Source organism: Pelobates fuscus, chromosome 12 (assembly GCF_036172605.1).
Source record: "Pelobates fuscus isolate aPelFus1 chromosome 12, aPelFus1.pri, whole genome shotgun sequence".
NCBI lineage: Eukaryota > Metazoa > Chordata > Amphibia > Anura > Pelobatidae > Pelobates > Pelobates fuscus.
The window spans coordinates 110,383,612-110,401,381 of record NC_086328.1 but is presented as its reverse complement, the minus strand read 5'-3'; the positions used below and the strand labels follow the sequence as shown (position 1 = coordinate 110,401,381).

The 17,770-nt window shown below is 47.2% G+C and overlaps 1 protein-coding gene across 1 annotated transcript; it reads left to right on the top strand.

Annotated features, from left to right (window-relative positions):
- The first annotated feature begins 10,007 nt into the window (after positions 1-10,007).
- On the top strand, positions 10,008-17,345 carry NDUFB7 (NADH:ubiquinone oxidoreductase subunit B7). The gene is made up of 3 exons (XM_063437367.1): positions 10,008-10,166; positions 13,165-13,333; positions 17,184-17,345. The coding sequence occupies exons 1-3, from the start codon at positions 10,070-10,072 to the stop codon at positions 17,266-17,268; spliced, it is 351 nt and encodes a 116-aa protein (XP_063293437.1). The 5' UTR covers positions 10,008-10,069; the 3' UTR covers positions 17,269-17,345.
- The last annotated feature ends 425 nt before the right edge of the window (positions 17,346-17,770 follow it).

Below are 17,770 nucleotides of genomic sequence, written 5' to 3'. Positions count from 1 at the left end.
CGTGCTTGATTTCTTTACCCTCTGAGTTCAGTAGTCCTCTTTCTTTATACAAGGCTCCATGAGTGGTTAAAAATGCGTACTTTGAGTCTGTGTAGATATTTACTTTCAACCCTTCAGCCAATTGCAAAGCTCGTGTGAGCGCGATTAATTCTGCCTTCTGTGCTGATGTTCCTTTTAACAATGGCCGTGCTTCTATCACCTTGTCTATGGTTGTCACTGCATATCCTGCATAGCGAATCCCTTCTTTCACGTAACTACTGCCGTCTGTGTAATACTGAACATCGGGGTTCTGGATGGGAAAATCATGAAGGTCCGGTCTACTTGAGAACACTTCATCCATTACCTCCAGGCAATCATGTTGACTCTCAGTAGGTTGCGGCAAAAGGGTAGCTGGGTTCAAGGTATTAACAGTCTCAAGGTGCACTCTCGGGTTCTCGCATAACATGGCTTGATACTTAGTCATGCGGCTATTGCTAAACCAATGATTACCTTTATAGTCTAGCAACGTCTGTACTGCGTGCGGGACTCGCACATAGAGTTCCTGACCCAGAGTGAGCTTGTCAGCTTCTGCTACCAACAGGGCAGCGGCAGCTACGGCTCTTAGACAAGGAGGAAGACCACTGCCCACTGCATCCAGTTGTTTGGACATATACGCAACAGGTCGTTGCCATGATCCCAAATACTGTGTCAGTACTCCCACAGCCATCCTTCTTTGCTCGTGTACATATAAGTAGAATGGACGTGTATGATCAGGTAGACCTAATGCGGGGGCGCTCATCAATGCCTTCTTAACATCCTCAAATGCCTTCTGCTGTTCGATGGTCCACAGGAAGGGATCATGTTCCGTGCCTTTAATAGCGGCATAGAGGGGTTTCGCCAGTATCGCATAACTGGGAATCCATATCCTACAGAAGCCTGCTGCCCCTAAGAATTCTCGCACTTGTCTTCTATTCTTAGGTGTTGGTATTTGGCATACAGCCTCTTTTCTTTCAGGCCCCATTATCCTTTGACCTTCAGAGATATGGATCCCAGATACTTGACAGTTGGCTGACACAACTGAGCTTTCTTCCTGGACACCTTGTATCCTGCCTTCCAAAGAATGTGCATTAAATCATATGTTGCTTGCTGGCATATCTCTTTAGTAACTGCCGCTATCAACAAATCATCCACGTATTGTAGTAGTACACATTCTCCTGGGATGGACTTGAAATCTAGTAAGTCCTGACTTAATGCTGATCCAAATAGGGTAGGTGAATTTTTAAACCCTTGGGGCAATCTTGTCCAAGTCATCTGGCGTTTCAAGCCCGTTACAGCATCTTCCCATTGGAATGCAAAGATACACTGGCTTTCTGTAGCAATTCGTAGGCAAAAGAAGGCATCTTTAACCCCTTAAGGACACATGACATGTGTGACATGTCATGATTGCCTTTTATTCCAGAAGTTTGGTCCTTAAGGGGTTAAGGTCCAAGACTGTAAAGTAAGTAGCCCCGCCTGGAATCAAGGCAAGCAGGTTATAAGGATTGGGCACAACTGGATGTATACTTACTACCGCATCATTGACTGCTCTCAAATCCTGCACAGGACGATACTCATCTGACCCAGGCTTCTGAACAGGCAACAATGGAGTATTCCAGGGGGAAGTACAGAATTTTAGGATACCATACCTTATGAACTTATCCAAATAAGACTGTATGTTCTTGTAGCGAAAGCCACTTCGCCACTGTGGTTTGGAGGGGGCTGCTTGCCCGCCTCTTACCCTGTGACTACGGTCCCTGGGCGATTTGGCCCTTTATGCACGGTATTTGGGCATACTGTGGGTTATTGGGCTGCCCCAGGATTATGGGCCCTCTCATCAGCCCATACGAAACTTAAACCCCATGGCCTGGTCCAATTCGTATGATTTTTGAGTATGTTGTTCCCTCGAATGGATTGATTGTGTATATGTATTTTTATGCGAATGTGATGTATATTTTGGGAGTTATGAATGTTGTGTAAAAACTGTATTTTCCCTACCTAGGATAATTGTATTTTCCTGTGTGTACAGATAATTAGTTTACAGGTAGAGGGGAGGGCTATGTGTGGGATGTAACTATTGTGTGATTGGTTAATGTACGTTACTGTGTGTGTCCCTCCCCTTCATGGGAGCACCTAATAAAAAGGGCTGCAAGCTAGCAGCCAGAGAGTTCTATTTTTACCCTCAACTTGAGTCCTGTCTCTTATTGGGGGAATCTGCTACAAGGGATTGCTATGCTAGGCATATTCCCTTGCTATAATCACTGAGCTCTTGTAAGAGCTTGTTCCTGCTTCGTTCTGAAGGGAGATAGCTGCAGCCTGCGGTGCTTATGGTGTCTGGTGGAGTGCTTGGAGTCCTCTGGAAGCGCTAGGAGCATCTTTCAACGGAGGTACCCAGTCGGGGTGCCAGTGGATCCGTTACATTGGTGGCAAGCGGTGGGATGGCGTCCTAGTGCGAGGAGAAGCAGCTCAGAGACACCGGTAACGTGTGGAGTTGTGCAGCGTCCCTATCTTCAGCAACATAATGGAACCAGCAGTGGCTACAGCAAGCATGGCGTATAGCTACTCCGTACTAGAGTTTGGCACGATGGTAGGGTTGCGCCTGAAGTTTTACGGACCCAATCCAGAGGAGAAATACGTGCGGTTCGTTTGGGACATGGTGACCCGGAACCTACAACACAGGGCGTTGAGGGAAGGCCAGTGGGCACGTTGGGAGAAACTCCAGCCACAGGTAGAGTGGGACGAGGAAGAAACCGAGGTGGCCGGTGGAGATGGGACCGAGGTCTCTCTACCGGCCCTACAGGGATGCTGGGCACCCGGCCCAGATCCCCAGCGGCAGTATGTTTTACAGGGAGGGGAGACAGTCGGTCTCACTCCCCAGCGGCAGAATGTGTTATTGGAGGAAGAGACAACCGGTCTCCCTCCCCAACAGCAACCAGAGGTACCCAAGGTAGAGGACCTCATAGACTGGTCCTGGGAGGACCCCCTGCAGGCAGGTGGAGATGGGACCGAGATCTCTCCACCGGCCCTACAGGGATGCTGGGCAACCGGCCCAGATCCCCAACTAGAGCTGGAGTTACAGAAAGTGGAGAGCATCGACCTCCCCCCCCAGCAGCAGCCGGAGTACCAGGGGGAAGTAAGTGATATTTCTCCTCCCCAGTCAACTCCTTTGTTCCCTGACCCCCCAGCAGAAGAGCTGGCAACTGGGCAGAGCGCCGCTGGCCTCTGTCCTCCCTTGTTTCCTTCCCCTGAGCCTGACTTTCTACAGGCTGCCTCAGCGGAAGAGCTGGCAACTGGGCAGAGCGCCGCTGGCCTCTGTCCTTCCTTTTTTCCTTACCCTGAGACTACCCCAGCTCTGACCCCGGAGCAGAGCACATCGGGCATCTGGCCCCCAAGTACTCACTGCCATTTGCCCAGCAAGGCCGAGGGTGCCACAGTTTCTCCCCACAACTTGGGACCTACAGGCCCGTATGACTTATTGTTGGGGGGCTATTCTGTGAATTCTTTATTGTGGGGGGGCTACACTGCTAAATTTGTTTTGTGGGTTAGACCCTCTGTGAACTATGTACCGTGGGTGGGCCATTCTGTGAATTCTTTATTGTGGGGGGGCCGTCAGAAGGTCAGGTACCTGGTTAGTCTACCCCCGAATGGGAAGATATGTAGCGAAAGCCACTTCGCCACTGTGGTTTGGAGGGGGCTGCTTGCCCGCCTCTTACCCTGTGACTACGGTCCCTGGGCGATTTGGCCCTTTATGCACGGTATTTGGGCATACTGTGGGTTATTGGGCTGCCCCAGGATTATGGGCCCTCTCATCAGCCCATACGAAACTTAAACCCCATGGCGTTTGAACTGTGTTTGTGGCATCTAAACGCTGTTTGGATATGTTGAGCGCTCAGATCCAAGCCATCTGGGGATGGGTTGAATGTGGGGGTTCTGTTTAGTATAACAGGAGTTATGTATTTTTATGTCTTTTGGTGGTTGCTGGTAACATGTGCTTAATGGAGGCTGTGTTTGTCCCTGGATATAATTAAATCAGCTTCTCCATTGTCTCCAGGATAGAGGATTCTGGGGAACTAGTTTAAGCTTCTAAAAACCATGCTTCCAGAAGGTCAAATGCACATTTGTACTAACTTTTGAACCCCTGGTCCAGTATGATTTTTGAGTATGTTGTTCCCTCGAATGGATTGATTGTGTATATGTATTTTTATGCGAATGTGATGTATATTTTGGGAGTTATGAATGTTGTGTAAAAACTGTATTTTCCCTACCTAGGATAATTGTATTTTCCTGTGTGTACAGATAATTAGTTTACAGGTAGAGGGGAGGGCTATGTGTGGGATGTAACTATTGTGTGATTGGTTAATGTACGTTACTGTGTGTGTCCCTCCCCTTCATGGGAGCACCTAATAAAAAGGGCTGCAAGCTAGCAGCCAGAGAGTTCTATTTTTACCCTCAACTTGAGTCCTGTCTCTTATTGGGGGAATCTGCTACAAGGGATTGCTATGCTAGGCATATTCCCTTGCTATAATCACTGAGCTCTTGTAAGAGCTTGTTCCTGCTACGTTCTGAAGGGAGATAGCTGCAGCCTGCGGTGCTTATGGTGTCTGGTGGAGTGCTTGGAGTCCTCTGGAAGCGCTAGGAGCATCTTTCAACGGAGGTACCCAGTCGGGGTGCCAGTGGATCCGTTACAGTTCTTCTTCGCCTTTTGAGGTATATGGTATTGTCGCAGGCTTACTGGATAAACCCCAAGCTTTAGTTCAATGCGTATAGGTGGGATATTGCGAGCAAGTCCTGGTGGGTTATTTTCTGCCCACACTCCTGGTATATTATACAAGAATTCATCACTCTTAGGGTTTTGACTTGTCATCACTGTATAAAGTCGCCACTCTTCTTCCTTTGGTACTGATAGTATCATTATACCTGAGGGTCCATTAAACTTCAAGGATGTCGTTCCTTTAGGCAGAAATGTTATCTGTGCTTGTAACTTCGACAACAAATCTCGTCCTAAAAGTTGGACTGGACATTCAGGCATGTAAAGGAACTGATGTTTCACTACGTGGCCTCCCAGTGTACAGAGTCGACTTTTAAGAACCGGTTTAGCAGCACTCCTCCCAGTTGCTCCTATTACAGTGATAGTTCTTCCTGAAGGAGGAGCAACAAGGTCGGTCACCACAGAATGTTCAGCACCAGTGTCGATCATGAAAGAACTCCTTTTTCCCCCTATTGCTACATCGACCATAGGCTCCGCTCGACCAAGGGGGATGGAGCCCGGTCGATATCAATAGTCCTCCATGACAGTGTCAGCCAAACCCACGAAGTCCCTATCTTCTCTTTCTCGCGGTCTTTGCGCTGCTGGGTAATACCTATCCCCTTGAACGCTTCCTCTACTATTCCCACCATTTCCTCCAGGGCCTCCTCTTCCTCTCACTCTACCTCTATAGTTATTACTATATCCTCCCCTTGTTCTATCTCTCTCATGTTGTTCCCTCAATGGACACTCACTCCTCCAATGCCCTTCTTCCCTACACTATGCGCATTGGTTCCTACTTAAAGGCTCCCTATTCCACTTATTCTCACTTTTCTCGGTTCCCCTGTACACTTCCTTTTCCCTTCTATCTACACCAGCGATAGCTACCGCTAACATATCTGCCTTCCTTCTCATCTTACACTCTTCTTCGTCTCTGTCTCCCTATTCATAGAAACCTTATTTGCTATTTCCATTCGTTGAGTTATAGACATCTCTACAAACCCTTCTAGCTTTTGCAGTTTTCTTTTAATATCTCCGTAAGCCTGGCTGACAAAGGCAGAGTTAACCATCCGGGAATTCTCAGAAGCCTCTGGATTAAAGGGGGTATACAATCGGTATGCCTCCAAAAATCGGTCATAAAAGGCACTGGGCGACTCATCACATTTCTGCAATACCTCAGCCGTCTTTGACATATTGATCGCCTTTTTCCCTCCGGCTTTCATGCCAGTAATAATGGGTTCCATATAAGCTTTTAGGTGAGCCATATCAGCGCCATTAACATTCCAATTCGGATCTGCGTTTGGGTAATGAGCTGCGGCCCATGCTACCGGGTTGGCCTGATTCTGTGCACGGGCCACTTCTTCAAGCGCTTTAATTGCCGCCTGATTAATCCGAGTCCTTTCCTCGTTATTAAACAATGTCATAAGCAATTGCTGGCAATCAGCCCAAGTGGGATTGTGCGTTTGGATTATGGAGGTAATCAAATCTGTCATGGCTTGAGGTTTGTCTGTGTAAGAAGAGTTATGGGTCTTCCAGTTGAACAAATCCGTAGTGGTAAAGGGAACATAAACAAATACGGGGTCGGCATGTTGTAGCTGGCCTTCACCATTAATGTGTGTCGGGCCTGGTGTCAGTCGGAGAGGCATTTGATAATGTCGGGGTTGGAGGGTACCGGTCAATTGTCGGGTTAGTATGGGGCTTCATTGAGGAAGGTCAGTTATGGGTTCCAGTCGAGGGGTAGTAAGATGAGGGGAGGGGGACGCTTTTTCTTTACTGAAGGGGAGGTTGGTAAGCAGAATATTCCGGGCCAGGCTGGGAGGAGCCTCACCAGGAACCAGAAATGACGTCAAATCCGGATAGGTGGAGTTAGTGGGGGTAGGTACCGGAAGGGGAGGGTTTAGAACAAGTGGGCTGGGCTCTGAGCTAGAGGATGGGGTAGGAGGAGACAATGGGGTAAGGGCAGTGGCATTACTAGCAGCACCTCCTCTTCCTCTTCCTGTAGAGGAGGAGTAAGGGGGCGGTAAAGGAATCTCTGACTCAGGGGGCGTGTCCAGAATGGGCGTGATCACGGCCTTGGTGGACAAACGAGTTCTGGCCAACAGGAGGCGGCATTGCTCCTCTTGGCACACCCTGATCCATTTTAGTAAGTCATCCACGGCCTGTTTCCAACAATCAATATACGGAAACTGGTCGTAAAGTTCAGGCCTACCAGATACAGCCACGTGTACACGCTGCACTAGATTAGGATCAAGACTACCACGTGGAGGCCATGCAACCACTAAGGCAGGCCATTCCCTGCTACATAAAGTAGTCAGACGTGTTGGAGACATCTTTACCCCAAAATCACATACATTATATCCCTTTGTAAAATTCTTTAACATGCAATCTAAGGGATCATCTTTGAATCCAATGCACCCATACTTAACAATGGAGCGTCGTCTCCAATAGAAACAAAACAAATACACTTCCAACGGTCACACCCGTTTCCCTTGGCAACAGCACCACGTGGCACAGTTACTAGGCCAAACGCACACAACAAAACATACAGGGAATTCCCGTACACACACAGCTGTTACACCACACACTAAATAACTATTACTGTACTTTTTGGCGAAATTATACAATTACCCACGCTATAATTCTCAGTATTTAAATTACCCGTCTATAACACACCCTAGTAACATCGTCTTTACAAACAGTAGTTATAGTACGGTTAGCATTGGTTAGAATACAATTTTAAAGTCACAGGTCAGTTAGTAGTAGTTATGGTGTTAAACATACAACAGAAACGACAGTTATTAGTGATTATTTACAGTATCAGTGATTATAATACATGGTTAGGGTACCGTGCGCTATGATACAGTTACACACTATTCACACTCTCCAATAGATTAGTTGGGAAACTGTAAATGTGTTAGTTTTAACACATTTACAGTTTCCCAACTAATCTATTGGACAGTACCTCGAGGGACTACCTAAAACTATTTACATCCGTTTTGGTTAGCCGTCGCTGCCCAAGCACCACATATAGCGAACTAGAGGGCGGAATTTACACAAAACCCTCTTAGTCTATCTACTCTATCAATAGTCTAGTGGGTTCCAGATTTACACGCATTCCCACTTAGCCAAGATAGGTTGAGATCTAGCGGACAGAATATACACCAGGCTCCGCTTAGTCTCCCGGTCCCTCCGACCTAGCGAACGAAATATACACCCTAGATACGCTAGTCTAGACAAGACACCGGTGTCCGACTTGCGCTATTTACACAGGACCCAGCCTGACTCCAAACCAGGATTAAACGAGCTGACAACAGGGCGTTTAATTACGAGCAGTGCGCCTTCGCTCCTTCCCTCTACTGAGGGTGCCAATTCCATACACAATTCCAGATACAAACCCCTTATGGGTCTACCGCACAATCGGTATCCAATACCCCTAGTGGGTCCACCATCTAAAATAGTAGTCGTCTTACCTCCTCGTTCCTGAACCTGAGTTCACACTCATCGACGGGGGCACCCCAGCACTTACTACGTAGAGGCCGATGATCTCCTGGACAACAGACCAGTGGCGCCGAGACGAAGGGAGGTCCACGCAAAAGTTCAGGGGTGCAGCCGTAGAGAACGTGGGCAAAGATAGACCGTCTCACGCCTCTGCTTCCTAGCCACCGTTAACGACGAGCTTCCCGGCCAACGCACCAAAGATGTTACCGGGAAACTGACGGAGGCCAAGCACAGAGAGATGGACACAGGTTTCTTCAGGAAGGAAGAGATCTTTATTCGATTCACCGACCGGGACTCAGAGGGACTTATGTCACCAAAAACAGCAAAGATCTGAGCCCTGATCGTACAGTGTAGGTCCCTTATATACACATATAGCTCCTCCTATAATCAGTTCTACCTACATGTACTCTAACCCAATCAACAGAATAAAGACTAACTTTCCTGTTTGACCACTTGGCTTGCCCAACACAATGGAGGAGGGGAATACGTGTATATCCTGCATTTCTACACATGCTCCTTACACTACTGATTGTATCGTTGCCACGTGCAACCAACCGACCGATACATCAGCATATACATATGCACATACCACGTGGCAATCTCGGCCTACTAAATTCAATTTTACCGAGATTCCACCACAGTATCATTGCCACCTTTAACACATCACTTGAGATTCCTAGACACCCTATTATATTAACACTTACGTATACCTTCTCAGTGTCCCTGTTTAGGACGGACAGTACCTATTTTGAGCTCAAATCTCTCTGCCCCTTGTATTTTCTAATGTCCCTCTTTTCTCGAAGCTCCATATTGTTAGTGTGTCTGAGTGTATAACAGAGCTCCACGGCAATAATACTCCCAGTAATGTGTCTGAGTGTATAACAGAGCTCCACAGCAATAATACTCCCAGCAATGTGTCTGAGTGTATAACAGCTCCACCGCAATAATACTCCCAGTAATGTGTCTGAGAGTGTAACAGAGCTCCACAGCAGTAATACTCCCAGTAATGTGTCTGAGTGTATAACAGAGCTCCACAGCAATAATACTCCCAGTAATGTGTCTGAGTGTATAACAGAGCTCCACAGCAATAATACTCCCAGTAATGTGCCTGAGTGTATAACAGAGCTCCACAGCAATAATACTCCCAGTAATGTGTCTGAGTGTATAACAGAGCTCCACAGCAATAATACTCCCAGTAATGTGTCTGAGTGTATAGCAGAGCTCCACAGCAATAATACTCCCAGTAATGTGTCTGAGAATATAACAGAGCTCCACAGCAATAATTCTCCCAGTAATGTGTCTGAGTGTATAAAAGAGCGCCACAGCAATAATACTCCCAGTAATGTGTCTTTAAAATACAATAAATGTGTTTAGAAATCAGTCTCGGTATAAATAAGATACATTGTTCTTGTTATAATTTACATTTTAGCTCTATAAATAGTTTTTTAGTAAGTCACCTAACATGTCTCAGACCCTGTCCAACAGAGAACCAACAACATGGCGGCTGCCCTACCCTACTGGGATCCAGGAAAATGGCGTCTCTCAACTAAATAATCCCATCGAGATCCAGGATGTCAACTCAAAACCTAAAAAGACTATATGGGACTCTGTTAAAATGACGGCTCCCCAATTTGCAATATTGTCACTGGTTAAATGGCCTTGTAACCCCGATTTAGCTAGAGTCCCCCTACTGGACTCCAACAAAATGGCGGCTCCCATGTCAGCGACACTCTGTTACTGTCAAGAAGTCGTCACGCGCTGTGCGACGGATGTCAGTGCTGCCTGAGGAGGTGACCCCTGAGTTACCGCAGGATGGGTGCTCACCTGGTCCGGAGATATGTGGGGGAGCCGGAGCCTGACCCCCAAAACATGCCGGCAAGTCCCCAGGATAGCGGATTAAAGGAGAGGGGTACGTGTTTTATGAGGGGCTGGGGAGAGGGGAGCATGTTATCACGGAGGGGGGATGGGGAGAGAAGGGGGGATGTTATCATGGAGGGGGCTATGGAGAGGGGGACATGTTATCATGGAGGGGGCTGGGGAGAGGGGGACATGTTATCATGGAGGGGCACTGGGGAGAGGGGGGCATGTTATCATGGAGGGGGGCTGGGGAGGGGGGGGCATGTTATCATGGAGGGAGGCTGGGGAGAGGGGGGCATGTTATCATGGAGGGGGGCTGGGGAGAGGGGGGCATGTTATCATGGAGGGGGGCTGGGGAGAGGGGGGCATGTTATCATGGAGGGGGGCTGGGGAGAGGGGGGCATGTTATCATGGAGGGGGGCTGGGGAGAGGGGGGCATGTTATCATGGAGGGGGGCTGGGGAGAGGGGGGCATGTTATCATGGAGGGGGGCTGGGGAGAGGGGGGCATGTTATCATGGAGGGGGGCTGGGGAGAGGGGGGCATGTTATAATGAAGGGGGCTGGGGAGAGGGGGCATGTTATCATGGAGGGGGGCTGGGGAGAGGGGGGCATGTTATCATGGAGGGGGGCTGGGGAGAGGGGGGCATGTTATCATGGAGGGGGGCTGGGGAGAGGGGGGCATGTTATAATGAAGGGGGCTGGGGAGAGGGGGCATGTTATCATGGAGGGGGGCTGGGGAGAGGGGGGCATGTTATCATGGAGGGGGCTGGGGAGAGGGGGGCATGTTATCATGGAGGGGGGCTGGGGAGAGGGGGGCATGTTATCATGGAGGGGGGCTGGGGAGAGGGGGACATGTTATCATGAAGGGGGCTGGGGAGAGGGGGGCATGTTATCATGGAGGGGGTGGCTAGGAAGAAGGGGGCATGTTATCATGGAGGGGGTGGCTAGGAAGAAGGGGGCATGTTATCATGGAGGGGGTGGCTAGGAAGAAGGGGGCATGTTATCATGGAGGGGGTGGCTAGGAAGAAGGGGGCATGTTATCATGGAGGGGGTGGCTAGGAAGAAGGGGGCATGTTATCATGGAGGGGGTGGCTAGGAAGAAGGGGGCATGTTATCATGGAGGGGGTGGCTAGGAAGAAGGGGGCATGTTATCATGGAGGGGGTGGCTAGGAAGAAGGGGGCATGTTATCATGGAGGGGGTGGCTAGGAAGAAGGGGGCATGTTATCATGGAGGGGGGGCTAGGAAGAAGGGGGCATGTTATTATGGGGGGGAGGAAGAAGGGGGCATGTTATAATGGAGGGGGGGCTAGGAAGAAGGGGGCATGTTTATCATGGAGGGGGTGGCTAGGAAGAAGGGGGCATGTTATCATGGAGGGGGTGGCTAGGAAGAAGGGGGCATGTTATCATGGAGGGGGTGGCTAGGAAGAAGGGGGCATGTTATCATGGAGGGGGTGGCTAGGAAGAAGGGGGCATGTTATCATGGAGGGGGTGGCTAGGAAGAAGGGGGCATGTTATCATGGAGGGGGTGGCTAGGAAGAAGGGGGCATGTTATCATGGAGGGGGTGGCTAGGAAGAAGGGGGCATGTTATCATGGAGGGGGTGGCTAGGAAGAAGGGGGCATGTTATCATGGAGGGGGTGGCTAGGAAGAAGGGGGCATGTTCAGAGTGACTATACAGTATTTTTTATGATGTTACTGGCATGTTCATATGAGCTTTGTTATCTACAGGGAAATGCTGACCATTGATCAGAATTATCAGCTAAATATGAATAACTAATAATTGATACCCAACCACATAATTATGCGGGTTGTTCTGGTATCTATAGCTTGTTCATGCTGTTTTTTTAATGTAAACACTTCCTTCGTTAAAGGACTTGCAGGTGCCAGCTGCCAGGACAAAATTTCTAGTCGCCATGGCGAGCTGGCGCCTGGGATTTGTCAAGCCCTGAGTTACTGGGATAAACCGTTAAACATCCAAATGCCTTATGGTGATCATGGACCCATAAAGTCTAACAAAGAATTACAATATTGATGCAACAACAGTGAATAATGACCTTGGGCGCTATGTGGTTACAGTGTAGCATAGTATTGTCTGGGAATACTACAAAGTAATGATTTGTCTAAACTGCAATACTTGTAACCATATAAAGGATGTTTACATCTAAACCACCTGTAAACCTTCTGAAAATTAACACTATAGTGTTAGGAATACCAAACTGTATTGGTAACACTATAGAAACAATCTCCCCCCACCTCCATTGCACCTTCACCAATGTCAGCCGACGGGTGAACCTAAAGCGCATGCGGCGAGCGTATTAGGCCTTCCCCATAGGACAGCATTGACTCAGTACTTTCCATAGAAGTTTTTCAACACCCTGCACATCTTCACGCACAGCATTTCAAGTCGTTTAGAACAATCCTACCCTATAACTTCATCTCTTTTAAAGTAGTTTTTGTGACAGGGGTGCCTGGGCAGTGTCTTACTGTCAGGAGTTACCTTGAGTAACCTTAAAGTTGGTCAGCTCTGCCTCCTCTGTCCTACCTCCAGTCTCTGTACAGTCCAGGAAACTTTACCCATAGTAGCCATTAATAGATTGTCAGCTGATATGCTCAGCCTATTATTCGCCGCCTATTGCGAGCAATAGTATGTACTATTACTTGCAATGGCTTTCAGCCTCACACCGGTCACAAGGCAAACATTCCTGGACTGTGTTGCTGGAGGAAGAAACAGGAAGCAGAGCTGTCGGGTTGGGGAGAGGGGTGGTATGGATGAGGAGAATGGTGAATGTCTTGAGGAGGGAAAGAAAACCAGATTATTCTGATCGGATAAAGGGGGGAGAAGCTGTTTGCCATTAGTACTGTCTGTGGGTGTAGAGGTCCAAGCAGTACTTTGATTGTGGCCGAGGGTAGTCTCTGCCATATCCTGAAGGGGGTGGTACTTGTTAAAGCCTAGAGGTGTGGAGAGGCACTTTGTAAAGCCTGTAACAGAGATGGGGAGGGGCTGTTTGTGGTCTGCTCTGACGGCAATGTTTCTTCATGCTCTTCCCACAGTAATGGTCGCCTCTCAGGAACAACTTAATCTGGCCCAAATCCCAGTGGATCAAAGGGATTATTGCGCTCATCATCTCATGAAGTTTTTGAAGTGTAAGAGAGACATGTGGCCAAACTTCTTGGCTTGCAAACACGAGCGACATGAATGGGACCTCTGCGAGCACGAAGAGTGAGTATCTTTAAAAAATATTGTTGGTGGAACATGTTGGCATTCTATAAATAATCAGAATTGTATTGTAATTGCTTGTAAAATGCAGGCTAATTTGGAGAATGTTTTTTCAGTTCAGCAATATTTTTTTTCAACATCATTAACCCCTTAAGGACCAAACTTCTGGAATAAAAGGGAATCATGACATGTCACACACGTCATGTGTCCTTAAGGGGTTAAAGTACAGGCACATAGTCACAAAAATGATTGTAAGGACATTGTTCATTTAAAGCCCGCTGATTTTGCATTATCATAACGTTTTGTTTCAAAAGATTTAACATGGTTTATCAAGATAACATAAAAAAGGAGGTCAGTACAAAAAAAATTCTTAATGCTAAACTAAAGAATCCATAAGTATTTTCATAGATGTAATGAGTATAGGAAAGATTGTGTGGTTTTCTCAGGTAATGGACCAAAGAAATTAAACAATTTTTTTTTTTTTGCTTCAATTTTTCCATTCTGATTTAAATGGACACTATAAGCATCAAAACAACTTTAACTTAATGAAGAAGGTTTGGTGTATAGATCATTCCTCTGTAGTGTCACTGCCCAATTATCTGCCATTTAGGAGTTAAATTGCTTTAGTTTCTGTTCTAGTGCCTTAAATGTCTTATTTTTAAATGTATTCTTTATTTTCATTTTCTGTGCATAAAGAGTAATCAAAACACATGCTTGATGCCATTACCATAAGAACAAGTGGTAATGTGGATAACAAGGTAATAAACACACATGGCAATTGTTGCACCTTTTAAGTGGGCTAAGTAGTTGTAAGGGTCTGTCCAGCTTTATGTACTAAATCACTAATATGTGTTAGGTACTGTTTGGCATTGCTTGAGGTAGCATAACTGTAGTGTACTTGGGAGTGTTTCCTTCAGGTGAGTGCTTAATAGGGCAGTCTATTTTGGTATGTGTAGTTAGGAGTCCTCTTGGGCATTATTTAGTGCATTAAGGTCACATCTAGATGTAGCTTAGTTGGGTTCTCGGACCCTGGGTGTGGTCGCTTGACAGACTAGTGTAGTCATGGTTCCCTTTGGGCTAGCTAGGGCATTTGGGGGGAAGGGGTATTTGCCTGTGTCTATAGGTGTCTATTATAAGCTCGCTGTGGGGGACCCCCTGGCACCCTGACTGGGTCCCTCTGCTAATCGCTGCTTCCTAGTGCTCACTGAGTACTCCAAGCACTCCACCAGGCGCCATAACCACCGTAATCCCCACAGCCAGCATTACAGCTTGGTTGTGGTCTCGCTGTCCTCCACCCACCCTGGACCCAAGCCAGGGATCCAGCTTCCAGTGGGTAGACCTCTCCTACTCCAGATAGTATAGCAGGATAGCTCTTACAAGAGCTAGTGATTATAATCCAAGCTGGTACAGTGAATATAGCAATCCCCAAAGTGAATATAGATGTTCCCTCCAAACATGAGACTCTATCTTGAAGGAGAACAGGAACTGTTTTTTTTTTTTGTTTGTTTGTTTGTTTGTTTTTTGGCAGCCACAACTGGCCTTATATGCAAGTCCCCATGCAAGGGGTTTTCCATAACATATTCCATGGGGCATTCCCCACTGGACCTGAGAGGGGACTATGGCAAAGTACACACTAATTACATTGTCTCTCAGGTCCAGGACACTCCTACACAAAACAAGGTAATCCCTTCCCCGTGCCTGGGAGATAACTGAATCAGAAACTAAATTCAATTCTCTCTAGGCACAGAAAACCTACATTTTAACAACACCCCAAAAGTACCCCCAGAACACATGGAAACCCCACAAAATTCACATCCCCTGATAGCCCCGATCTGGGGGACCAACATATCCAAAAATCACCCAGATCGGTTCAGGGGTTGGCGATTTTCCATGGAAGTCATAATTTTGACCGACCGTGCACATGGTCCTATGTCCAAAACCGTTCCAGGGAATCGGGGCTAACGGTCGGTCTCTCTTTCTGGAGTACATACATCACATGAATGGAGCATTTTGAACTGCATTGAGCTGGCAAGCAGGCTCCTCCAGGAGCCCATGTCGAGGTTCTGTTCGCCAAACTTGCGTACTGAGGTTATACCTGGCGCTTTGCCTGCTCACACCCAAGCTGGCTTTTCCCCTCTACCCTAGGGGCCAGTCAGGGTAGGATCGGACATTCTTAACAGTTGGTAGGTAAACACAAAACATTTAAAAAGGAGAAAAAAATAAACAGTGGTATGCTTGTGTGAAAGCCTCCGCTGGTTAAGGGTGGCATATTAGCCAAAGTCCTTGGTCGGGTGCAGGGGGTTCCTTTGGTGTTGGCAGAGAGTCCAGATGTAGTGAGCAAGGCTAGGCCCTCTTCCGGATCCGAGATCTTGTAGGCTTTGCCGTCCTTGGTAATCCATAATGCTCCAGGGGTTGCCCATTTGTACGTGAGTCCAGCAGTTTGAAAAGCGGTGGTGATGGGCTGCATGCTTTTGCGCCATACAAGTGTGGCCTTGCTTAAGTCCTGGAAAAATGCAATGTGGCACATTTCGAATTCATACGATGATTTCCCTTTCATGGCGGTCATTAGGGCTTTTTCTATCCGTCTGGCACCTTAAGATGAGATCGCGGGGAGCAGCGTGTGGGGCTTGCGGTGACTTGGCGATCCAGTATACACCATCGAAGGTGAAGTGCTTGTCTTGTCTTGTGGGTAACAGTGACGCTACCGGGCACTTTATGAAATGAGGCAATTTGTCCAGGGGTATCGATTCCAGGGCCCCCCATTTTCATGTTCTTCCTCCTCCCCCTGTCAACTAGCAGGTTGACTTGCCGATTGAGTGAGGTGTGTGAGTCTTGCATCTGTTGCACTGTTTCTCTCAGGTCGTTCAGACCTTGTTGTAGGGTTTGCACCTCTTCCTCTGTGGCCTGGGTGCAGGCTGTGACTCTTTTGGAATTCAGCCGCAAGACCCTTTATGTCTGCCTGCCACATTGGATGTTGTGTTGGAGCCCGGTCAGCATAGCTTGGATGTCCTGTTTGGATGCTGAGGCACGTATCCCACTGGTCTGAGGGGTCTCCCTTTCTGTTGTGGCTGCTGCCAAGCTGTGTGGGGAGACATCTTCCACTGACCGTGTGGGTGAGGCCTCTCGGGTGGTCTGGGCCTGTGCTGGTGGAGTTTGAAGCATGTGGCGTGTGTGGTGTTGGTTCTTGAGACCTTCGTCCCATCTCCTCAGGGGTGTAGAAGTCTGAGGTAGTGTGCTGTGTGCCATTCTCAAGCCACGTTGCTAGATCTCGTGGTCCATGTGGTAGGCCTCGGTGCCTCTCGTGCGGTGTTTCATAACCGGTGCGTGGGAAAAAGGGCATCTGCAAGACCGGAAAGAAGCTCGGAATTTGTTCTTGCACTTTGTTTCTGCAGGTGGGATGTGGATCGGCTGATATCAGCCAGTTTCTGCTCTAGGCTGTCGGTGCCGTGAGAAATGGCGACCGCTCCGGTGTGCTACTAGGCTCCGCCCCCGACAAGACACTGTGGGCTGGAGGGGGGAGTGGATTTACTGGAGTCCTTCCCTGGAGCCTGTTAGGTCCTTAAATGTCTTTTTAACGGAGGAATATGTATAATTTTTGTGCATTGTATTTGTCTGTTACATAATAAATCATTAGACTAATTTGTAAAATGTATGTCACTGAAATACCCCTCTTAGTCACCTTGATCAATTCTGTTATCTACTACAGTGGTTACTAAACCAGTCCAGGTTTTGTCAGTATCTCCATTTATTTTTTTTAAATATGGAAAGTGATTGTTATAGTTTGTTCCACCATATGTCAATACATAATAATGTTGGTTTGCTGTCTAGTTCATTTATGCTCTTCTGTCCTCAGTTATGTTCAGAGAATGAAGCTGTATGAACGTGAACGGCGTCTGATGGTGCGCAAAAAGAAGCAAGAGCAGATGGAAGCAGCTTAACCTTCTACATGCATTCAGAACTTAAAAGGAACACTTTCTTGTTTCATTGTCCTTGTCAATAAAGTTATTTTTTTTTTGTCTCCTGTTATACTGGTGAATTAATTTAATATTATTATTTTTTTGTTTCATATTTTAAGCAGAATTTTTTAGGATTTAATACAGCATGCTACCAGTTGAACTCTAATGAATCCACAGAATTAGATATTTTTGATCTGTTGCTTCACTACCTTTTTACAGTTTATCTCCTTTGCCTTTATATTTTCAGCATGGCATAGAATAGCATTGCGTTTTGGTATATGGGTTAAATTTAGTTGTGATTCTAAAATTCTTATTGAGTTCTCTGCGCTTCACCTTTTTCATTGGAGGTTTTTTTTTGGGGGGGGGGGGGGGGGTTATAGTTGTGAGGTTTAACAGAAAGTTGAATGAAATTAGCAAAAAACATCAGGTACAAAATTTACTCTGTTTACAAAGAATATGAAGTTAAAACTAATTTTATAGTGAG